The 25,201-nt window shown below is 42.8% G+C and overlaps 1 protein-coding gene across 1 annotated transcript; it reads right to left on the reverse strand.

Annotated features, from left to right (window-relative positions):
* Positions 1-430: 430 nt before the first annotated feature.
* On the reverse strand, positions 431-24,920 carry YY1 (YY1 transcription factor). The gene is made up of 5 exons (XM_064713437.1): positions 23,941-24,920; positions 14,798-14,960; positions 5,248-5,308; positions 2,638-2,796; positions 431-1,512 (listed from the first exon to the last, which is right to left on the reverse strand). The coding sequence occupies exons 1-5, from the start codon at positions 24,635-24,637 to the stop codon at positions 1,330-1,332; spliced, it is 1,263 nt and encodes a 420-aa protein (XP_064569507.1). The 5' UTR covers positions 24,638-24,920; the 3' UTR covers positions 431-1,329.
* Between the last annotated feature and the right edge of the window lie 281 nt (positions 24,921-25,201).

The following is a 25,201-nucleotide window of genomic DNA, read 5'->3' on the forward strand; positions in this document are numbered from 1 at the left end:
AAACAGTTTCTTTTTTTTCCTGGTATGATCACCCAAGCCCTACCATTCCTCCACTTTCTATTGTTACTGCATTTAAACTGCCAACATTCCTTACCTTGACTAAAAAAAGGTTTCCATTAAGTTATTTCCTGTACTGTTTTACCTAGCTGCTGTCCAGGCACACAGAACACTCCCCACTACACTGCCAAGTCTCCAAATCCATCGTTGCAGTTAATGGAAGTCTAGGTCACTCAAAACCAGAATTACAGTCAGCAATTCTGTTTTTAGGTGTACCACCTGATGTGGTATTAACTGCATCACAAATCACTGTAATTGAATGCAAAGTAAAGGAAACTTGAGTTTATTTAGCTTCCAATTTCTGGGAGGTCAAGAGGAACTAGAACTGCTCTGGACAACAAAAGAAAATTGACTGCGCTTACAGATCATTTTCTGCCAGATTCTTTCTTTAGGACCACTGTTTTATTGTTGTCCTTTCTATTACATGGGGGATGTACATATTATCAGGTGTTAATAAACGGTCAGTGCCTGTACAATACATTCTACAACTGAGCACCACTTTCCGTAACTGAACAGGCAAAGAAATTACACTGAACATCAGCATCTGGCAGTATTTCTCCAAAAAAAGTGACTAAAATGGGTTTAAATTGATTAACACTATTAAATCACATCTAATATTTGATACTACATGATTTCATTACAGCTATACGATACAATTATACAAAATGTGTTAACATCAAAGAATACAACCAAAATTAAGATAGCAAACAAAACCTATATAACTTTTCTTTCTTTACAGGAAAATACTTTTGAAGTATGCATGTAACTGCCCATTCTTTTAAAGAAAATCTACCGCAAGCAAGTTATCAACCTCCAGAAAATCACACATAGCATTACTACGCATATCCCCAAAAAGTGTACAATATGCACACTTGGAAAATACAAAATTAAAAAAAATCGTAAGCAACAGGTGAGCTTCATATTTATAAGAATGTGAAAAGAAGTCCAATTTTAGCACTGTTGTATAAAGAATTGTCTTTTCTGATGCAAGTTCATGAGCTGACCCGTCCTGCTGGGGCCACACTTTACAAAACACCGTGTTCTTGAAACGGGGTTACAGACCAAGGTGGATCATCTTAGCAATGTCACCTTCAAGTTTTCTGTGTGGTTTTTTTTTGCTTTTTATTTACTACTTATCAAAACACGTCCTTTAGTTTTGTAGGGTTCTTTTTAAAATTCTTTCCTAGAAACAATATACAAAGGGGAGGCGTATTTCTTTCCAATTGATTTTCCTGTAAGATGCTTTGAGTTCGAGAACGTTCTCCTCGACTTTCACTGGTTGTTTTTGGCCTTAGCGTGTGTTAAGATGTGAGATTTCAGGTTGGTTGATTGCGCAAACTTCTTATTGCAGCCGTCAAACGGGCAAACGTAGGGCCTGTCGCCAGTGTGAATTCGCACGTGTGTGCGTAAATTGAAGTCCAGTGAAAAACGCTTTCCACAGCCTTCAAATGTACACTGTTGAAGGAAAAAAACACTCTGTTAGCTAGTGGAACTCAGCTCCATCACTAAGCAGAAAAACTGTCTTCTTTAAATCACTAGACTGCACAAACATGAAGCCAGAGGCTGAAAATTGTTCTGGGTGAAGCTGCGGGGATCCCCTGTGAACTGCACTAAAACGTGCAAGACTTCAGTATATAGTACATATACAATAACATATCTATTTTCCAAGAGGGAGATAAATGACCTCCAGCATGCAAGCAAGCACTTCCACTAAAGGCACCTTCTCTGCATGTCAAACTATACCTACACTGTACAACAAAACAGACACAGGATTTCACAACAGAACTTCCCCCTCTGAGTGATGACTTGCAAAGATTTTCTCATTTTACCTGCTTTAAGATGGGCTTTTTTTTACCTTTTTTAAGATGGGCTTGATATAAAAAGGACAGCACGTTCAGTGTTAAATACTTCTATTTACCACACAGAATATTCAGTGCATGCATCCAAGTGAATGCTTGAGGACTGCAAATCAAGTTTCTGGAATAATTTGTTTTAGAAAATAATCAACAACAAAAAACCCTACATATCTTAAGCGTGTTCTGGGGAACACATATGTGCTAAAGACTAAGAATAACTTTTAAGATTTATAGGGAGTATCATATGAAGAGGGCAGGGGACCTCTGGTGGCAGAAGCCCACATCACTCAGTATAAATGGAAAAAGATTCAGTGACTCCATAGTTTTATTGAAAACTGATTAATACACCCTACTGAGAATCAGTACCCTGAGGTAACTAACTGAGCAAGCAGCCTCAAGTCTCAGTTACCCACAAGCACTAAGCTGAAAAGATCATGAGGAGAAAGAGACATTTTCTAATTTCTCTAGTAACTGCAGACCTCATTTTTAAAGAGGGCAACTTTACATCCTATTTTGAAAGGTATCTCCCACGTGCACCCACTAAGAGAAGGCCGTGTAAATAATCAAATAATAGCCTAATAAACTCAAGGAGACTCCCAGTTTTTCAGGTGCCTCATCTGATTTTCTAGAGCCCTAGCATGCCCAAGTCCTGTGGAAGCCAGGTTCCAGCTGGAGTGTCCATGCTGCCAGGGGAGCGTGGCACTCTGCCTGCAGTGAGCAGTACCTGAAAGGGCTTCTCTCCGGTGTGAACCAGCTGATGCCGCTTTAGCTTCGAGCTCTCCACAAAGGCCTTGCCACACTCTGCACAGACGTGTACTCGAGGGCCATGAGTGTGCAGATGCTTCCTCATGGCAGAGTTGTCCCTGAACATCTTTGTGCAGCCCTTAAAAGGAACAGTGAAACTCAATTAGTAGATAAGCTAGTTCTCATAAAGAAGGTTTTATCTGCTACAGTACAAGCATTTAAAATGCTTTTATATCCTGAATACTTTCTTAATAGTTGGCCCTGAAAAGAACATCCCTTACATTTACTTCTTAAAAAGCAATATAAGAAAAACTAATCATTTGAAAAGCTGATAAAATAAAACCTAAACCCAATCTCAAACAAAAAGATCCCAAACCCTTTCCTCACTCATTATTGTGAGCCATGTGTAGTCAAATGAATAATAACAGGACAGTCTTATGGAGAAGATGAAGATTCTGACAGAAGCAAATGAATAAACTGAACAAAAGCACTTAACAGGTTTCAGAGGAAAAAAAAAAAAACAAATACAAAACAATAATCCAACCAAAAAAACAAAAGACAGAAGGAGAGTTCATGGATACCTATAGTGTACTATTCAAAGTGCTATATTCTGAGAACTACAGTGCTACAATATATTAGCTTTAATATACCACAGGTTATTCCCTAGTACCAAGTGGTATGTGCACTATCTCCCAACATTCTGTCCTCTTCCTTCTCTGTCCTCCCCACTTCTGAGAACAAATGGAGCAAGAGGGTTTCCAGCACGTAACAACTTACAGGAACTACCCTGTCCAAAGTGGCAGCAGCAGCCTGATCACTACCCCCTTGGGTCAGAGAGTGCCACTGCTGCTGCAGATTAAATTACAAAGTGATACTGGGCAGCAGAACACAGCTCAATCCAAATGCAGAAGACATTAATTCATGTTCAGCATCAAAAGTCTTAACCTGGAAGTCAACCCTGCATTGACACAGGAATACCACTTTTGATTCCAGAGTATGCTTAAGCCAGCAGTAACTTGGGGCTCTCTTTACCTAATCTTTCTACATTTCTTTCACTTCTTAGTGACAATCAACAGATATCTATCATATGTTTTATAAATGTCTTCCTCAAGGCTCAAAATCCTCATAAAATCCTATTAATAATAATAAATCCTATCTGTACTACTAGTGATACTGTTTAAACTTATATAAGACTAGTCTGCCAACACCACTGTGTTATGAGGCATAAAATTTAACAGCACCTAAAGGACTGTTAAACTGCTAATCTTAAATTCTCCCGGCCTTTTTTTTCCCCCTAAATACATTTAAATAAGCTTTGTTTCTTACAAAAAGGGGCAAAATGTCACTTTCAGGAGTTCTCTCTTCAGGCACTAGAACCACTTTGGCTGATTTTGAAGTACTGTGCCACCATTCAAGGCACATAGCAGAACTGGGTGGGGCAAAGCAGTGCCAAAGTAAACAGACCATCAACTTTTTTTTTGCATTTATTTCTAAGTCCCTTCTTGACTCTGAGACAAGCAGGTACAGCTACAATATTTTTCTTTTGTTAAACTGAATTCATAAATGCACAAAGCCTACAAACACTACAAGATAGAAAATGGAAGGACAGAACATTGTTCCCCCCCCCGCCCCGTCTAGATGAAGTTGAGGCTATGAAAAAGTAAATTAAAGAAATGAAGGTAACAGTCCTTGGTATAGTAAAAAATAACTGTTCCTGTATCTCTGCATACTGTATTACAAAAAAACATGACACTTCTAGAATGTGGAGAACTGGAAATCAATATAAGCACAAAGAGGAATTCAGAAAATTCCTTACACCATGGCTGTCAAAAGTAGCCTTCTATTCATGCTCTCTAATGGATAACTCTAATAGCTATCTGCCCTGATTATTTGCTTAGGCTCACACTTATCTAGACCAGAAGTCAGCAAGATTGTGTTTGTCTTTTTTAGTCACAGACTAAATCAGCTAAAAGAAGCACTACAAAAGCTGGATAATGCAGTAAAGCCACAGGCTACCAATCTAGGTGACTGGCAACATTTATTCAAGACAGAAGCTTCCTTGCTACCAGTACATCAGAATCACATCTCAAGGATGCCTGCCTCTCTCTCTCATGATGATGCACTTTCCAGCTCTGTGGAATGCAATTCTCAGTCTTCCAATAAAGCTGACTTTGGCATCTGCACCATAAATTGCTGATTCCTGATCTAGACTCCAAATCTGTCATAGTTTCCAAGCAGAGGATATAGAGATCTTAGGAACGTACTTTGAACAGCTTTCAGAACATTCTTTCAAGTATGTATTCTTGGGTGTCGGGAAATCACAACAGTAAAAGCAGCATGTTAGGGACTGTGCATCATGGTTACCAGAAGATTAGGGATGCACTAACCTTAAGACAAGGAATGGGAATAATATATTATTCAGTGAAAGGTTTTAAAGGAAGCCTCTAGAGAATGACAACTAAAATACATTTAACTGAGTGTATACTATTAACAGTAAGATATTTTAGTTATTCATTCTCAAGAGAAAACATCAATACAAAAGTCTGATCTACAAATTACTATCTACTCAGAAGCTGAGCACTTCACTTACTTTGTGAGGACAAGCTATCGTTCGTGGAGCATCATCTTCTTTAATTTTTCTTGGTTTCATTCTTAAAGATAAAAAAAAAGTACAAAATATTAGTAGAAACACATTAATAGACAGCTCTTCTCCCCTGAGTGCCTACATAATGAGCACATTTTATCCCCCAGTATTACATGTGTCAATGGTATTCACTTTAACATTTTCAAAACCTTCATAAAAATATTACCAGTATAATTCAGCATTTGGAATGCTCTGCTTTTCAGAAGGACCTCTCAAATACAGAATAAGACATTTAATACAATCTTCTTAATCCTCTGAATATGTGGAAATTGAGATTCTTTTTCCCCGACATATGCTAATTGCAATTAGGAGGTTTTGTTTGAAAACTCCATTTGTGCTGTGCCAGTACCCAAGTGGCCTATTTAGCTTCACTTCCTCTCCATCCATGCAGCAGGACATGAAGGAGTATAGGTTCAATCATTCTGCAGTATTTTTATCACACAAGACTTCTAGAGAAAACCCTATAGAAGCAGGGAAAGCAGAATCAGGCAGGTTGTGGAATCTATACAGATCACATAGGCATCCATTTCAACCACAGAAATAGTAATTACTCTTACTTTAAGGTACTGTGCACACAGATTCCACTCTTGGCAACTGACAAGCAATCACCAATTTACCCCTGGTCACTGACAGGGATCTTCATTATTTTATGGGTGTCACTAACCTCCACTGCTACATAAGGAGCCCAGGAAACTCCTGCTTGTATGTGTTAGATCTATTTTACCTACAGTAAGACTCTGTACAAAACAATCTTGAATAGTGTTATAACAACTACCTATCAGAAAGTCAAAAGAGCCAGATGTGATTCTGGGGAACTGCACTGCACTTTCAGCTGTCTTTATTTCTCAAACCTGTGGTGCTGTCTTCAAAAAATTAAAAAGAAAATGTTTATCCCCATCTAACTATAGCAGTAGGTGGGTACAAATAAATGGGCTCCCATACAGCTGAGATTCCCTTAGGTAAGCAATGAGATTTTGCACATTCCCAAACCTTGCTGTGGAAGCAGAGTAAGTGTGTTCATATGGGTTTACTGAACTGCTTTTCCTGGCAGTACAGCACATGACAGTTCTGTGCCACAAGGTGCCTACATATCATACCTGTAAGTTAATCCACAGTTTTGGTACTATTCCCTAGTCTCAAACAGAATAAGGACCTTGAAATTAACAAAATAATTTGAATTATCAGAATTCCAATTCTGGTACACACTCAATCTTCAGAAAGAAAAGTGTCTGTTGCTATCCAGGACAGTTTTAATCCACATGAGTTCTGTTTCTGGAAACCGATATAAAAGAACAAGGTTGGGGGAAGAAATTTCCAAGCAATGCATATATGTGCTTTTTTACATCTCTTTCTATTAATTTACGTGAGAATGGCTAAACAAGAGCTGTAGGGAAAATAAACTAAAATGCCTCCATTCTGACCACAAAAGCATTTGGTTTCTGCAAGCTGAGTCCAGACTTCTTTGCTGCTGTCATACTCTTGAGGCTGAACTCTGCTTTCACCTGTTTCCTTCACATGGACTGCTGAGAGAAGAAGGTGAATTAAGGCAAGAGCAGTGAAAAATCTCCCTCAGAAGTCCTGAAGATCCAGGAAAATCATCTTACAACTGCCAGTGGAGTGATATGTGATGGACAAGTCTCCCATGGCTCTGTGTCAGCTATCACTGGTCCCTGACTCTGAGTCCTTTCAGCACTGCAGATGTGGCACAGTTCAAGTGATCATCTACAGACTAAAGCACTTGACAGCCACTTCACAGACAGCACTAAACCCCAAGGATTTAGAGGTTTATTTTGCTCTTTTCTCTAAGTGGGCACATGGGAAACTCCTGCTTGCCTCAGCATCTCCAGACTACACTTGGCAGGTACAGAGCTATGCTGAAGAACACTACAGCCTCCTGCAGGTTACAAACACATTTACAGATATTAACAGTGGTCTGTAAATGGGTGTAAAGTATTTGTGCTGACAAAGCTCCTCTTGTGCACCACAACCAGCAGTACCACTAAGATTTCAACAACTTAAGGGCAGAAATATTCTGAATACAGCAAACTACATCTGTTGCTGTACAGCAGTCTCCTCATTATCTTAATTTTCATTGTAACTATCCTTTTCAAGACTACAGACCAACTCAGTTGACCTTACTGATTAGGCTTAATTTATATAATCCAACTGGAATACAGAATGGCTGTGCTGTTTTCAGTTTACAAATTCTCTTTGAGTAAAGTAGTAAAATATCTGACTCCAAACAAGTGACTGGGATTGACTGACTGACTGCACTCTCCAGGGAGGTTCCAGACTCAATAGTAGTACAGGTACTGAGGCTGTAGGAAAACACACACACACACACACACACACAAGCTGTCTTTTACAGTACCCCTACAGAAAGCTTTCAATTACTTTTAGCATGGGATTCTTCTTATTATATCACTATGATTTTAAAGAACAGGAAAAGGGACAGAAATGAGTAATTGTTAAAATGGTCAAAGAAGAATGATTTGACAAGATGGGACATGAGAGAACAGTGTGTCATGATTTAATTCCATTACAGAACAAACATCCTTAGGAGACAAAGCTGGTGCCAAAACCACCTCCTTTTAATTCAATCAACCTGTTAAATGTTGGCTGAGTCATCCCCTCAGAAAAATGAAGCAAAAAAACTTTCCTAGGTCTGAGATCTGTGTCCCTGACACGATCAGAATGTGTAAAACCACTATTGTTCCAAAGTCTTAACTGGTCACCTGTAAAGGGAGGGACTAGACCAAGAGAATTGCTAACAAGAGATGTGGCAAATAGCTTCAGTGGGCACTGCCTGCATTTTCAAGCTTTGTGTTACATCCTCTTCCTGACTCTTCTCTCTTACCTCTGGTATTAAGACAATCTTTGAGAAAGAAACACTGCAACAGTGTCATCTCTAACAGGCTGCTGAGGTAGAGTGTGGGAGAAAATACCTGGGCCAGGGCAGGAAGGAAGCTTGAGGAACCGACTGCAGGTGGACTGGATGGTCAGACATGGGACAGACTGCAGCACCAACATACACCTTACATTTTTCAGTTCAGTGTCTGAGCAGGCATAGAACATGAGTGTTCATCCAGGTCTTTTTAATGTTCAAGCTTTGTTTATAAATTAAGCAGTATCAGCCCAGTAGTATACTTGAACATTTGGACACAAATGACAAAAGGCTTCAGTTAAAGAATGAGTAATTTTACATCTTCTCATTTTTCATGGAAGCACAGCAAGTTAAGCCTAAAATGTGGAAAAAGACTGTACTTATACACAGGGTTCCACAGATAACCAGGCTTATCAACAAAACAGCAGCAGACAATGCAAAAGAAGAGGTGGCAGTGTCCAGGCTGTATCTCAGTGCCACAGGCAGGAGGAAGCTGCTGGACCCTTTGTACACCTGGATTAGAGGCATGAGGGCATGAACACCACAGGCACAGCTACAGTAGATCATTGTGTCAAAAAATGTCATCCTGCTCACAAAGCTGCAGAAGCCATATGGACAATCCCTCAGAGAAGACTGTAAAGACTTACCTATTCAATGTATTAGAAAAAAGATTTTGGTCTTACTTTAAAATTAACTTTCTGCAAAAGGAGACCAGACTAGAATCTGTGCTGTTGATCTTAATTACACTGGTGCAGGTAGCTCTTGCTGGTGGTAGACTTTTGGCTCCCACCCAGTAGAGCATCTCTACCAGCTCCATCCAAGTTTTCTTAGCCTGAAATATTAATCAAAACCAGAACTCTAACAAATATCACTATTTAACACAACTACAAACACACACATTAATACTGAGGTGGAACTTCAGAAACAGTTGCCTTTGCAGAAAGTCAATTTACAAAGCAAGACCAAAATTTTCATTTCTTCAGTGAGTTTACATTCATTGCACTGAGTAGAGGCAACTGCAAATCAATTACCTGTGACAATCAGAGGGGTGCCTTGTACCTTTGGGATCAAGTCACTGAGACACTGCAATTAAAGGCCAGGTCTTAACTGGCACTGGGGGAGTGGAGGGAGGGAGGGATGGAGGGAGGGAGTGGGTGACAGCAGAGGAAGCAGGAATGTGTGCAACCCAATAGCTTTACAGATGAGCTGCACAAAAGCACACTCCCTTATCATGCATAAGGAAGACTGAGTGAAATCACACATATTAAATCACTCAGTTTCTCAAAACAAAGAGAACAATACTGTGCTGTATCTGAAAGTTAAACCTAACTACCTCCTTCCCTCCACACAGCTGAACTGAGAGTACTTCATTCTGAGAACCTTAATCCCCACCCCAAATCCCTGTCCAACTCCACAACCTACAGACTTGTCAATTGATACAATTTTAAAAGTCAGCCACAGAAATGGTGTTAAAGCTGGGAAGAAAGGCAATACAACTCAAATAACAGTACAGAATTTCCCCCTTACTCCATAATCTCCTTTTTTTGCCACTGCTAAGGAGTTTTGTGTTCTCAGCTCTTTTCTGCTCCCTCTACATAAAGCTAATCTTAATAGCTTTACTCTCTCTCTCAGGCAGCTCCTTTAACACAGCTTTGAGGTCTCCGATGACCAGCAATGATATTCACCTGTGCTGAGGGCCAACTCCCCTCCACCTCCCCAGGAAGTCAGAGGTGGAGGAAATTATTCACTCTCATCAGTGTTAGTGTTACTGGCACTGCTGGTGTGCTCCCCTCATTCTGCCACTCCCCTTGCACTGCCCTGCTGAGCAGAACCAACTTGAGTGTCACAGCCCTGTGCTACTGCAAGAGTTTATTTGTGCTGAACAACTCCTGGAACTTGCTAGACTGGCTTTTGGACAAACAAGATGAAAGGGGAGTGGCACAAGGTGTCCTAGGATGTACAACCCAAGAACAGCCAGTGTCTTACTTGTTTCAGTCACAGTTAGGAAGAAAACTGCCATAGGAAGTTCTCTCACTCCATGATTTTACCACTAGGTTTGTCCCAGTTATGAGGAATATCATATGTGCAAACAGGGACACTGACCTGTGCAGTGGGGCACAGAGCAGGAGGTGTCCCCTCCCCTAGAAGAGCACTGGGTAAAGCAATTGTCACTTTACTGCCCTTTAAGCTTCTCTGTGACAAGAACTATACAAAAGCACACACCTTATAAAGAGGCCTAAGCCATAAATCTGGATGACCAGAAGGCTTTGTCACTTCTAAAAAGGGTGTCCTATTTCAAACTCTAATGCAGTTTCCTCTCCTTTGTTTTCTATAGGTTTGGAAAGGGGATAGAAAGGAAGGCAGTTCTCACAATGGCTCTCCTTCAGATAAGATACCAAGATCAGCAGAAAATAAAACCACAAAGAATAAAGTTTTTACCACCAGGACCCATTACTGTGCCAATTTCCCAGCTACAGGATATTCCTTGTTATTTCTTTGTTTTACTGATGTCTGTGTTCTGTCTTCAGCCAGTTCAGTTGTGTATTTGGAGAGCAAGAGGGAGGGAGGGGGCAACTAGGGATATAATTTTTTGTGGCTTCCTTTGAGGGAATTTGCCATATGCACATTCTAGAAATATCCCTGCTACCTTCCTAAGTTTTCACTACCAAGCAGCTATGATTTCTTCACAGCCAACTACTGAGCTGTCATCAATTTAGATCTGGATGAAGCATTTTACTCCACTTGAAGGGATTTCCAGTTTCCCAGTCAAAGGTATCAAATGAAAACACAATAATTTATTAGGTTTTGTCCTTCTGAGCAGATCATTCACAATTAACATTTCACATTTTGATATGATTGCAAGAGAATTCCACCTTTTTCTTTTTTATCATGTTTTCAGAGCATGCTAGAGAAAACTCAAGACTCCTAAAACAGAATAAAGTAACCAGTAAAAAGTGATAAACTGCCAGCCAGGTGTAACTTTTGGTCATCCATCTACGTATTACTGAACACGTTGATGCTCTGACACAGCCTATTTATTCACAGTGTTTTCAATGGAATCATAGAATGCATAAAAGCTTTTCCAGGAAAAACCGTCAGAGTTCCAGTTAAAGGATTCAGATTCCTCCTACATGACTCAATGACATATGGTCTGAACCGGGCAGTGAAAGACAACTGCATCACAGGAGACACCAACCCCGCTCCCTCTGCGAGAGCCACCGAGCTCTGGGCACTGGTGGCCACTGCAGCTGCTCAATTACCACAGCTCTGAATTCTTGTTTTGAAGGGCTGCAGAGCTACAAACAACTTCAAACATCAGGTTTGTCCCTGCACCACCTTTCATTAACTAGATCATGATCAGAATTACCAGAACCTTGTTCAAAATCTACCACCACTAGAATTCAAACTTCTTCTGTTTAAGCTTAGTCTCAGAACATTGTTCCTAATCATCAATGCAAATATTTAAAATCAATTTATCCTTAATCAAAATAAGCTGCATTTCTCATAAATAGTGGATCTAGCCTGGTTCAGAGGAGGTAATTTCTACAAATGTATAGTGAGAGTCCTTCCTACTTCAATGAAAACCCAAAGGCAACTCTACATAACTTTCTCTCAACTGCACACAATGCACTTAGCATACAATTTTACTAGCCAGTTCACACTTCCTTAGATGTGGATAGTCACAATTGTTTTTCCAAGTAATCTAAATACAAATTTGTAATTCAAAACCTTACAGCATGTGAAGTTTAGAAGAGTTTTCAACTTCATGTGCTGCTAAAAGTTTTCACAATACAGCTACTAAAAGTTTTGAGCTTCTGAACTGTAAAGCAATGAGCAATGTTTGGCAATTTCACAGAGCTTTATACTAAACAAACACATTCTTTTAGCATGAAAAACTACTCCTTGAACCTCCAAAGTCAATTCCAGCCATGGGAACCCACTTTATTCTCTCAGCTTGCCATGCAAAGTTCCTAGTGACAGTGCACACAGCAAGGTCAGTAAGACAATTGAACAGTAGTCTGCAGATATCAGTACCTGAATCCATCTCATTAGCTAAGGAGTCCCTTCAACAAACTTCTTTGCAAGAGGACAAGACCTTAACAAGAAATATTCAAATTCTAACACACCCATACTCTTCAGTCTCAGAAGAATAAACAAACACATTAATTTAAGACATAATATACAACTGGAAGGCAAGAGTAAAAGTTTGACAGTCACCAATTCTGAAAAAGAAATCAAATAACCTTCTTAGAAAATGTATTAAATACTCATGTATCTAAAATTAAGCTAAGAGAACAATTTTTCCCAGGTTTTGAGCAACTTGGGGATATTCCTAAAGGTGATATCGAAGCAAGGTGCTTCCTCTACCATCACATATTTATCTTCTGACTGAAATGGATTGCATTTTATCTGCTGTGAGAAAAGAGGCTGTACACATAAAACTAAATCTTTCCACTACATGCTACAAATTCCAGCTCTGGAACTTCCTAGAACATTCTGAAATACTATAAATATAGAAAAGTAGTAATTTTGAAATGTTGCCAGCAGCCACTATTTTCTCAATAGAAACCTAGCTAAAACATTCCACAATATTCAGAAATCTGCAGACACATCTAACAGAAGCAGCCTGCTCATTTCAAGAAGCCCAAATCCTGACAACCATTTCAAGTATTCAACTCAATCTGAAGACAAAATATTCAGTACTTGCATGGAGAATACCCTGCAAGAAACTATTTCTGCTTCCTAACAAAAGACAGCTATTCAGTACTTCAGTGTTTAATAGAACCAGAGTAAAGTTTCAGCATGTTTTACAGTAATGGAGAACACCACCCTAAACACAATGAGTAGAAATATGTAAGTAACAGTTTAGAATTGGAACACTACGTACATTCAAGTGTATCACTTAAACATCTGCTTTCAAAAAAATTGTATGAACTCCTCAAGAGGTCCCAGAGAGCATTACGGTAACTTTGATAAATGATAGCAAAACACAAAAGAAGAGTATCAATAGCTAGAACCACCCATTGCTACAGATAGAACCCTGTTTTCAGCTGTTTGTAATGTGCTTTTATACATTTACAAATCAGACATTCTGAAGCAGGAAGAAAGCCCTACAGAACTATTTTACTAGAAGACTTCAAAACTCTTAGTTCAATGGCTTTAGTGAAAGTAATTGTGGGATGAGGCTGTGCTGTTATTCCTCCAGCACAAACACACTACACAGTAACAGTACAAAACTTGTAAAAAGCAGCAAGATCAAAAAGGTGAAACAGGAATAAATGCACACAATGAACACCAAGATCCAGGTAACCAAGAAGCCAGACCACCTAGCAACTACCTGGAACAAGGTACACTGTCTCTCTCTACTGGGTAGTAAGGATAACAACATGCAACTGTCCACCTGCTCTGAGCAGAACTGTGCACCCAAGCTCTGAAGAATAGCCAGCTGCTACAAAAACGAATGTAGCTTTACACATGTGTTGCTTTCAGGAAATATACTAGGAAATATAGAGGAAGGTTAATCGAAAGTATTGATGATAAGTGATTTGGATAATGTAGGAATATATGGTTTAATTATTTAATGAAAAAAATTTGTCAAGATAAAAAAAATGAATGCATAAAATAGGATTTAAATATTAGCTCCTAGTAAATGATAAAATAATTAATATGTCAGACAGCTGTTACACTATCTGTTGTCTAGAGGCAGACAGCGCGCCTTCCATGAATGGGGTCAAAATGAATGTGGCTTTACACACGTTTTGCCTCCAGCCTGGGGAAATGGGCAGTAGTGCCATAGACAGGCAGCAGCCGTGCTCAGACACAGCACTGACGCTGCCGTGCGCCCACAGGGTCACAGGGGACGGGCCCCGCGCAGCGCAGCCAGCCCAGGGCGGCGCCGCCGCGGCCCCGCGGGTGCCCTCTGGCGGCCACGGGCGCTGTCACCGCCCCGCCCGCCGCGAGCCGCCACCTCCGCCCGAAAGCAAAAGTCACCTTGGCACTCGGGTCAGCCCATTGACACGTAAACGAGCCACAGTTCTGACTCACCAGAGAAAATCCAACTGCAATTATCAGTGGCACTTGAAAGCGCACGACACGTGATTTAAGATCTTCAGTTTAAGAAGCAGGGGAAAAAGAACAGAAGAGGCGTTCCCAGCTAAATCCTGCAGCCTTAGTGTTTTGTACTGAACAACCCCAATGCAGCACTGCACTCACTGGATCCTTTGGTGCTCAGGAATTTAAGGCTACTCACATTACAGAAATATTCCATCATGTAAAATGGTTGGGCTTGGAAGGGACCTCTAGAGACCATCTAGTCCAGTCCCAAGGCAGGGTCACCTGGAGCAATGAGTGATGCAGTCTATCAATGAATGTATTTAGGTCCAGTCTTACCTAATGGAACTGGAGACTGGAAGACACTGAAGAATTCACTGCTGATTATAAAACTCTGTTATTTTAGTTCAGAACAGAGTAGCTGATGCTGTCTTAAATCCTTGTTTTAGAAGAAAATTAAATGGAATTATAAACCATACTAAATATAGCATTTTGCCTAACAGTTTCATAATTAAACCAGTGAAAAGAACACAATTTTAAACATCCTTTCTTCCTACTTACCTAGCAAATTCAGCCAGTTGCTTGGGGTCTGAGAGGTCAATGCCAGGTATTCCACCAGGAGGAAGTTTCTTCCCTGTCATGTACTCTGAGTAATCTGGAGGAGAATTCTCTCCAATGATCTGCTCTTCCACCACTGTTTCATGGTCAATATCCTTTTTATCATCTGAAATACACAAAATACCGAATTCAATACATACTAAAAATCAAAACAGCATACAATTTCTTAGGCTACATCTCAATACACATTCACTATTGCTACACATTTAAAAGAATACACTGCACTTCCAGATTTCCACACTAATTGTGAAGTGCAAAAAGACACCCATACAGTTACAGCCTGAAGAACACATAAAGAATACAGTGAGTGAGGAAAAAAAGCAGAAATTGCATATCTACTTTAAGCACAAACAAATACAGAAATTAGTAGAACAATCCTATAAATGTTGGCTGCACTTGAAAGATAATGTACTTTTCCTGAAACAATGCCTAAATATTGATTTCCCTTAACCTCTTCAGGACTAATCCTCACTATACCCACGCTGACACTCAGCAGCAGTCCCTAACTTTGGGGAAGAGCAGCAGACACTCACCCTAAGATGTCAGGACTTTACTTCAGTCTTTACTTCAGTCTTCAGACTCCCCTGACTTCCAACAGAAGTGTCATAGAAACAAGAAATTTTAAAGTAACTGCTGATGGGCTTCAGCACCTGCCTGTAAAATTAAGTTTTTCTCACACTTGCAGACAGATCTCAAAGAAAGCAAATAAATTGTGTGTCTCTCTCCCAAGGGGGCTTCTTCCTTCTGTGGCAAAGGCCAGCCTGAACTCTTTCCCACTCCACTATGTAAACAGCAGACTAGGATTATTCAAAGCTTTGATGTGCAAGCCAGTTAAGATACTCTTGTTTGCTCTAGAGCTCCTCCTATGAATTTGTGCTCAAGGACTGCAGTGAAATCAGGTGGAAGACCTGCTGTTGCTGTCTACTCACATTCATACCTTAGAAAACATTGTACCATGCATTCTATCTCCTCTTGCTATTTTATAAAAGAAACTGGGAGACACAAAAATGAGGGAGAACAGAAACATCCATCTATGTTCCTCACTGCAGTGTCCACAGCAGCAGAAAGGAAGACCCAGCACCTACCCTGTTTTCCACCCTCAAATACATCTGGGACAACAGATGTATATATGGCTGTACCTACTCAGCTCTATGTAATGCAACTTGACAGTACTTCTCCTACTATGTGTATGGGGAGAAGATTCTGGAAATTGTTTTATACACAAGAGGCTACACAAAAATAACAGGAAGTTTTATTTTACAGATATTGTTTAAGCAGTGGAAACACAAGGTGGTAGAACAGAAATAGTATTTCACCAAATTAAAAAAGATAGGAAAACATAAGGCAGCAAACAAAAGACAAAATGTTTCGGGATTTTTCCCCGAAACAGAAACACAGGAAATAACATTAGTCATTACTCAGTTACTTAGGCTAGGGAAGAGAGAACAAGACAAGCAAATAAAAGAAAGATACCAGAGACAAATTTCTATTCAATTTGTAATGCCTGCTTTTAATGTTTGCCACCAAGCTATTTCTAGAAATGTTACTGCTGGTTTGAGGCTTAATCTGATCTACCAGATCAAATAGCAGTTCATGTATATTCCATGGTGAAAGAGGAAAACAGACTCCAACACTGCAAAGACAGAAGTGTAAATAAGAAAACACTATCTGCAGCATTAAACTCAAAGTAAACTACAAAACTGACTATTGACCTTTTTAGTTGTCCACTCACCACCACACTACATTTCAGTCCCTACCAATGCTTTAAAAAGGCAATTGAATTTGCCTTCAGCAAGGATTATATGTCACGTTTTACAGCAATTGAAGGAGTTACAAATTCAAGTCCATAAGCCTCTAGTTTGGCAACAATTTGTTCTTTCTAACAGAAGCTTGAAAAAAGACTGGCAGCTCAGAATGGCACAGAATTGTTGCAAAGCTAAAGGGGTGCAGACTGCGTGGTGTAGACCTGGATGAGATCAGCTGCCCTCAACGTGGCCATTTCAACAGCTCCCTACAACGTGCAGTTCGACTGTTTGATGGCATTCATAACACAGACAAGGCTTCATTTCCTGCCTCACATCAGATGAGTCAACTAGGAAATTCTGTATACATTCTTTAAGTTGTTCTTTCCTTCCCTAGCACAAAGGTTTGCTATTCCACAGTGCTTTCTTGCTATTTGAGGACCAAACTGAAAGCCAGCCTTCAGTGGCTTTACTTCCCAAAAGCCTGCCAACAGAAGTCAATTCCACAGCTATATAATTCCACAGACTACTGGAGCAAAACACAAAAAGCCTATAAACATATTGCTTGGGTAGAATAAAACATAAGAGAAATTATTGTTTAGTATATTAGCAGTTATATGAAAATTTAAAAAAACACATTTTCCTATAATAAAAAACTACACCTCTACAGTAGCACACACTTCCTAATACAAATTTAAACCAAAACAATAAAATACAAAACAGTTACCTTGAAGTGTAATTTTTGGCTAAAAGTAGCAGCAGACTTCAGTACCTCTTTAGTATCATGACCATCCTGTGACATTATCAGGTCATTGGGAAAACAAAACAACACCACAGCACTCATGCTGCCCCTTCACTGAGAGGAGCACAAGGGGACAGGGCCAGCACAGCTGAGCCAACCCCAGGGGTTTCTTTTGAGAAACCTCCCCACTTGTTTTGGAGGAAGTCTGGAAATGGAAACATTTTACCAATGTCCTCTATGCACAAATTTACTTTGTTTGTGACGGCCTATCAACCTGGACTAGGCAGCTCAAAGTCTGGAGGGTAAAGTGCAAGCAAACTTTCACTCAGGCTGAACTGATCATTCTCACTGCTAACTGGGCAAGTTAACTGTTTGCTGGTTTTTGTGTTCAAGCAAGTCCTGATGGCCACTACAGGCAAATTACCTCCCCCTTTTCCTCTCAAGAAGCATCACAGAATCAAACATACAGCATCCAAAGCAAAGCAAAACACAGACACAACCCTGAAATTACAGTGACATCTCTGGATGCCACCCATGTGAGTTATATACAGACAGAGCCATGGAGCCAGTCAGGTAAAGGAAATTAACTACTATATATGTTGTCTGATCTACTTTGTTTTGTCCCTTAAAGCCACCTGAGAGCAGAGCAGATTCAAATATAAGACATTTGGCTGAAGCACTATTCTTATAGATCCAATGCAGCTTTCTGTAATGAACTTGGAACACAATTTTAATGGCCTCCCCCTACATCCTCCATGCCAACTTGCATTACACACTCAGTCTAAACTGGGCTGTTCAAGGCACCTTTTTAGGACCTACCCTAACACACCTTCATGTTCAGTGTCCTTCCATCTGCATGTCTCTCACTGCCCCCTACATATGGGCAACACACACATTGAACTGGATTCACTTAGACCTTCCACAGCAAGTATGTCAAACATTCTGCTAACATCAGTGAAAGTTCAGGGTTTAGCCAGTTCTGTCTTTTCACCACTGGAGAAACAACCTGAAGTTTTGAGAGAACCAAGCCCAAGTACTGAACGAAGTAGGAAGAACCAAGATTACTGGAATGAAACTAGTAACTCCATGCAAGAAATCAATAACAAATCATGGTAGAATTTGCTTCCCAATAATTTATTGATCACATCTTGCTCCTATTACCACAATTTCTCCATCTCTTACAGCCCTTCTGTTTTACACAGAAAAATCCACCCACCTTGGAATCCCATTATTTTGTGCATTTCTTGAGTTGCAGCTGACAACTCTGGAACTCCCCAACTTACTCAGATGACCCTCTTAACTCTCAACCTAAGAAGCTCTGTCATTATTTTTTCCTCAGTTTTATTCTTGATTTTCCTTGTTATTCTTGATTTTATCTAAATTGCCACATCTCTGGCCATCCTCCTCCTCTATTACTGAGCAGGGAGAACGCATTGTTGTTCCATGAGTTTTCATCTGAGGAAAACAGGGTGCAAAAGAGAACTCTTGAGATACACCTGGTAGCAAAGCAATGACACCTGATCCTACAGCTTCTTCCTCAAGGTACCAAATTAAAAGACATTCTACTTAGCCACAAAAAGGATGAACATTTAAGCTTAAAATATGATCACACAGTTAAACACATTTGCTTTTAGGAACAGCTGAGAAGCAATTACAGGATAAAGGATGCATTCGGCAGCTGTGCAGTACCAAGGCACTGTGGTAACAGCTTGGTTATTGCTACCACATTGCAATCTCCTCAGGCAAATTAGTTCATTGGTCATGTTTGGAAGCAAAGAACTGTAATTAGCTTGTTAAATAATACAGTTATTTAGCAGACACTTCTGAATGTTAAAATTCCATTTTGCACAGTATGTCATTTTTTAACCTAAACGGCTGCTAGGTTACTTTCCTTCTGACGTGCCTTGCACACAGATGGAGAACAGGTTCTTCTTTCCCTGTGTCACCCATCTCTTATTTCACACCACTGAGACGTGAACTGACAAAACCAGTGCATATATCAACAGTCATCATCTGACTTCAGCACTTATGGGACTGTGCTGCAGCACTGTGACCTTCTGAATGGTCAGCACAGGAGTGACTCGAGTGCCCCAGGGAAGGATCCAACAGCAAGTTTGTTAATTTGCTGCCTAGCCCACCTTCAGACTACAATCCTCTGAGTCATTTCAGACGGTGAACCACATTCGTGTATTTCACTTACAAAACTGAAAACGCATTTAAAACAAACACAGGGAACAGTCTACCTTATCACTGGAAAAAATGTCAAGGCAGAATCAATGCTTACAGCAGAAGCTTGTATCATTGTCTTAATCAGAGTCAGAAACAGATTGTCATCTTAATATTTTAAACCAGAGAATCACTTTCTGCCTCCATTGTAACAAACTTCGTAAGAAGCTCATTACATATCTGTCATTGCAAAGCATTTTGGTCATCCTTGATACAGCCCCACAACTGAACTGACTCATTTATCATTTATACTACATAAGACAACTGGTCAGACAGCAGATGGTTATTTTTCTCACCCCTGCAATCTGATCAAGTAAAATGAAAACCTTTCTATTTTTTGAGTCATTGAAAGTTTAACAGATTTTGAAGAACCTTCTAGAAACCCAATATGAACTCCCAAACTTCCAAATAAGGATCCACAGCACAGGCTTCCCGTATTATCAAAAATAATTTCCAAACCATACATGTAACTTCTGTGTCTTTGTCTTTCCCATCTAGGGATGGGACACTTGAGCAGTTTAACATCTGTGGGCAATATCTGGTTGTGCTACTTCAGTTTGCAGACTATGCTTACAGGAACAGTTTAAGCCAACACCTATTTCAGGTTTGGAAGCTTGACAGAGGCATTACCTAGAAGATGTAGTTACACTAATCCATTTTTTCGCCTTTGAATTTAAGCCCCAATTGCTTGAAATTTCCAGCATTTGGTGCAACCAGCATTTAAGCACCACCTTCCCAAATGTTCCTGCATGCAAGAATCAATTCTGCAAGCACCATCTGACAAAGTGATTTCTCACGATCCTTCCCCTCCCCCTTCACTATTGTGCACCCAACCTGGAAAAATTCACTAAAGACAATGATTCAAGCTAAATGCAGCAAAGATACAAATAAATTCCACTTGATAAGAGCAATTTTTCTAGTTCAAACTGGGGTGTCTCACTTGGATTACATGCAATTGAACTACATGCAATTTTCTGATTCATGTATTTGATATAAAAAAAACCAACCACACTACAGGAACATGACAGAACTATCCACCAAATGCCCTCTTCAACCCTTTCAGAAATACACCTTCATTCACTTCTTACTTTCATGAACACATGAAGAAAGACAAATAATTGTATTCTTAAGAACTGAAAAGCTGATCAGAACTAGAACAAGGCACTCATGTTTCAAACTAAACACTTTAATCATGGGTCACAAGTTTGGTATCACCACAGATACCAAGGTGATAAGAGAAGCTATGCTAAGTCTAAATTGTTGCCAACAACAGTGCTGCAATTTCTAAGAAACCACATAACAAGACAAGGATTCAGTAGTCCCCTTTAGTCACATTGCTATATATTTCACAGATTATTTCTACACATTTCAAGAGGAGCTACAAGACATGTTGTACACATTTATGGAGAAAGATTTATGATTGGTTAAATTTAGTACCACCCCTGTACAAGCCAATGTAGTAGCACCAGCAAACAGTAACAAGGAATTAATTCACATTGTCTTCCCACACTGTAGTGAGCAAAGTGTCCCTCTTCCCAATTCAAAATCCCATGCACAGCAATATAGGGCTCACTGTTTTACCCTGATGCATGGCCTATTTATCACTTGTCTTTAGATTAACTTTTCATTTAGCTTTTAAAACAGTCAACTGAATCAGTGTGCAAGCAAATCTTTAATTATGTCAAAATACAGATTCAAACCTACTATATTTCTTTAAAATAAAGTAGTTTGATTCTTTAGGGAAACTTTAGAACTTTAGAACTGGCTTTAGAATCAAGCCAGTGATTCTAGGTTTTTTTGGCATTTATTTATTTTGAGGTTTTTGGGGGGAGGGTACTCAGGTTAGGTTGTTTTTTTTTTTTTTTTTTGGGTGTATATCTCTCTGCCTCAAGTTTTGTTTCTTTTTTGATTTCTCTGGCAACAATTCAGCCTCTGATGTTTCAGGAAAAAAGAGGTAATTTTTTTTTTAAGAGAGGAAAAAAAAATCCCCAGCATTTGACCACATCAGACCCCTTTAAATAAATAAGCTGCATATGAGGTGTAAGAGCCTGTCCAATATTCTCAGTAAAACTTCACAACACTCTCAGCTGAGCCGGTTATTACCAACGCTGTTTGAAGCTGGAGGGTGGAGCCTGCACGCACAAAGGGAGGGGAGGTCAAACTTTCCTCCTATGTTTTTGATTTTGCTTTTGGAAGGGCATTTTTGGCAAGTCAGACTAGGTGTTCTTTATTCTTCTGCATCATGAGTACAACTGAGTTAAATGTAGCAACGCAATTCAATGTCCAGTAAATTATAAGTGGGTATCATTCCCACTGAGCTCCATGGTCATGCTCCTAAACAAGAAAATCACCAAAATCAATAAGGCTACCCCAATATAAAAGCTGTGTATGTGGGAAGAGAAGCAAATTTATTGATTATACACATGCTTCACTTTGGCCAAGTAATAATTAGCATGCAGTCCTAAGGAAGCATCCTAGCAGGCTCTCTGAATTTCCGAGTGCAAATGCATGCTAGAAATTGTCAATTGATCTCAGCGAGGTCCTGGATCCTGCCAGCTCATGAGTCATACAGCCACTTGCATTCAGCTACCTCCAGCAGCTTCCACAAGCCAGCACACTATATTAGTTTCTATTATCTTTTATCTTTCTTGGCTGGTCAGTTCTAATAAAACTACTAGCAAGGGAATTTATTCAGTTTCATACAGTGATACAGAAGCACACAGAACACCATCCTAACTAAATATTATACAGAAAACACTTCATCAAGAAGAACTTCAATCAAACTCACTGGGTTGTCAACTGACATGCCAATAGTGTCAGATAACTCTGTGAAACTTGCTAAAGTAGGCACCTGTATTTAAAAAGGGAGCAAAAATCCATTCCACTGTGCTTTCCATCTTTTCAGAGAGCAGAACTCAGCTGTCCAATACACCTTTCCTTTCACACTGCCCTTTCTAACAACTTCTAGTCATTTGCAAGCATCACAGAGTACAAACATTTTCGACTACATCAAAAGCTTCAAGAGCTTCAATCTTTCCAGACTCCTTCTAAAAAACTCGAAAGAGCACAAAAATTGTAATATGCAAGACGGATTACCAACTTACTATTCAATAAACACCCGCCAGTTTAAGTATTACATGAACTCTATTATTCGACCTCTTTTTTTCACATTTACGTAACATATGGACAGAACCCTGATTACAGAGCATTGCTGCCGGCAATACATTTTTCTAAAAATTAAAAAAAGAAATAAAGTGGGCAGGGCAGGTGCATGTCAGCTTTACTCCAAGCCCCACAGATACTTAACACCTTCACAAAATTTTACTGCCTTTAAAAGACACTCCTACACACACATACAAAAAAAATCCTCAAAAAACACAATCTCCCACGACAAGGTCTCCCTGTGCCTACTTATAAAGCTTATTTAAAGCTCCAGACCTAGCCGAGGAAAAGCCCGACGGTTTCCGAGCGCCAGCCAGGCATTGCCCCGTTGCTGCCCGCGGCTCCCAGGGCCGGAGGTCAGCCCGGGGCCGCCCCTCCCGGCCGTCACCCCCGGCCCCCTCGGGCTCCCAAGGGCCGCTCGTTTGCGGCCGCCCCCTCGGCGGCGGCGGGAGGCGCGGGCAGCCCCGCGGGGGCGAGGAGCCGCTTCCCCCCGCCGGCACGGCGAGCTCCGGCCGGGGAAGCCCCACCCACCGCGGCGGGCCGGGGCTGGCGGCCCCCGGGCGAGCTGTACACGGTATTTCGGGCTTCGCCGTCCCCGGGCTGGGGAGCCGCGGGGTCGGGGCGGGAGAGTTTTCGCTCGCACATCGCGGTCACGGGCCGGCGCACACGCCTCAGCCGCGGGGCGGGAGGGACGCGAGGGGAACGGCAGGCGGGGAGCCGGGGAGGAGCGGCGGGACGGGACACGGGGGAGAAGGAGGACAGAGGGCGGCGGCGGCCGGGGGAGGGGAGGGAGTGCGAGGGGCAGGCGCGGAGCGGGCCCCGCGGGGAGCGGCGGCGGGGCGGGGACGGGGGGAGCGCGGGGAGGTTCGCCCCGCACCCCGCCTCCCCCTGCTGCAGAAACTACGCCATTGCGGCCTGGCCCGGGAGCCGGCGGCGCTGCCGCCCGCCCGCGCACCCCCCGCCGCCGCCATCTTGGCGGCCGCCGCCATGTTTGCCTCCTTCCCCCCGCCGCGGCCGGGCAGGAGCGGCGGCGGCAGCGCAGACCCCGCCATCTTTTCGGGGAGCCGCCATACTTGCCCTGGCGATGAACATGGCGGCGCCCATCGCACACATCAAAACATGGCCTCCCTTCAAAACAAAACTGTCCCGGCCGCACCGCGCGGCCGCCGGCGGGGCCCGCGGCCCAGGGAGGGAGGGGTCCGGCGCGCACTTACCCGAGGCCCACATGGTGACCGAGAACTCCCCCTCCAGGGTCTTGATCTGCACCTGTTTCTGCTCCCATTTCCTGCCGCCGCCGCCCTCAGCCCCGCCGCCGCCTCCCCCGCTCAGGTAACTCTTCTTGCTGCTCTTCTTGCCACTGCCGCCCTTCTTAACGCGGCCTCCTCCGCCGGCCGAGGAGGAACCGCCGCCTCCGCTCTTGCTGCCGGCGGCGGCCACAGTGACCAGGGTCTGCTCGATGTACTCGTCCTCCCCGGCGGGGGCCGGCACGGGGATGAGGATCTGGTCCTCGAACCCGTCGTCGGCCCGCAGTCCGTCCGAGTCGTCTCCCCCCACCACCTCCTCGCGGGTCTGCACCAGGATCACCTCCTGGTGGTGGTGGTGCAGGTGGAGCTGCCCCCCGCCGCCGCCGGCCGCGCCGCCGCCCGCCCCGCTGGGGTCCCCGTCCGACACCAGCGGCTGCAGCGCGATCATGGGCTGGTGGTGGTGGTAGTGATGGGGCGGGTGGTGCGGGCCGCACTCCTCGCAGCACTCATCCTCCTCCTCCTCTTCCTCGTCCTCTTCGCCGCCCACCACGGTAGTCTCGATGGTCTCCACCGGGATGGTCTCCACCTCGATCTCGTGCAGCTCCACGATCTCGGCCGGCATCTCTGAGCCGTCCGTGGCGATGTACAGGGTGTCTCCCGAGGCCATGGCGGGGCGAGGGGAGGGAAAGAGAGCTCCGCGGGCGGCGAGGGGGCTCCGGTCCGCTCCCCTCGGCGGATGGTGGGGCTCGGGCTCCTTTCGCCTGCCCTCCTTCTCCTCCTCCTCCCCCTTCCACACAAACACCAGCGCCTCGCAGCCAGCGACAGGCAGGGAGGGAGGAGGGAGGAGGGAGGGAGGCAGCACCGCCAAATCCCGGCCGCGCTCCCTCGCGAGACTTCCGCCGCTGCCGCCGAGACGGACCCCAGCCCCGGAGGCCGCTGCCGCCGGACTCGCCCCCCCCGCCGCCCGCCGGCCAATGGCAGCGCCCGCCGCGCCCAGGCGAGAGAAGCGGCCAACGGGGGCGCGCCGTGCCGCAGCGCCCCGCCCCCTCTGCCCCTCCTCGCCCTATCGCGGAGCGCTACGAGCGCGGGGCGCACCTCCCGGCGCGGAGCAGCCAATTGGCTCGCGGCGCCGTCTCCGCCCCGCCCCGCGCGGAAGCGCCGCCCCGGCCCCGCCGCCCGCGCGGGCCCCGCAGCTCCGTGCGCGCTCGCGGCGGTGGCCGGGTCGGCGCCG

Source organism: Zonotrichia leucophrys, chromosome 5 (genome assembly GCF_028769735.1).
Source record: "Zonotrichia leucophrys gambelii isolate GWCS_2022_RI chromosome 5, RI_Zleu_2.0, whole genome shotgun sequence".
NCBI classification, from domain to species: domain Eukaryota; kingdom Metazoa; phylum Chordata; class Aves; order Passeriformes; family Passerellidae; genus Zonotrichia; species Zonotrichia leucophrys.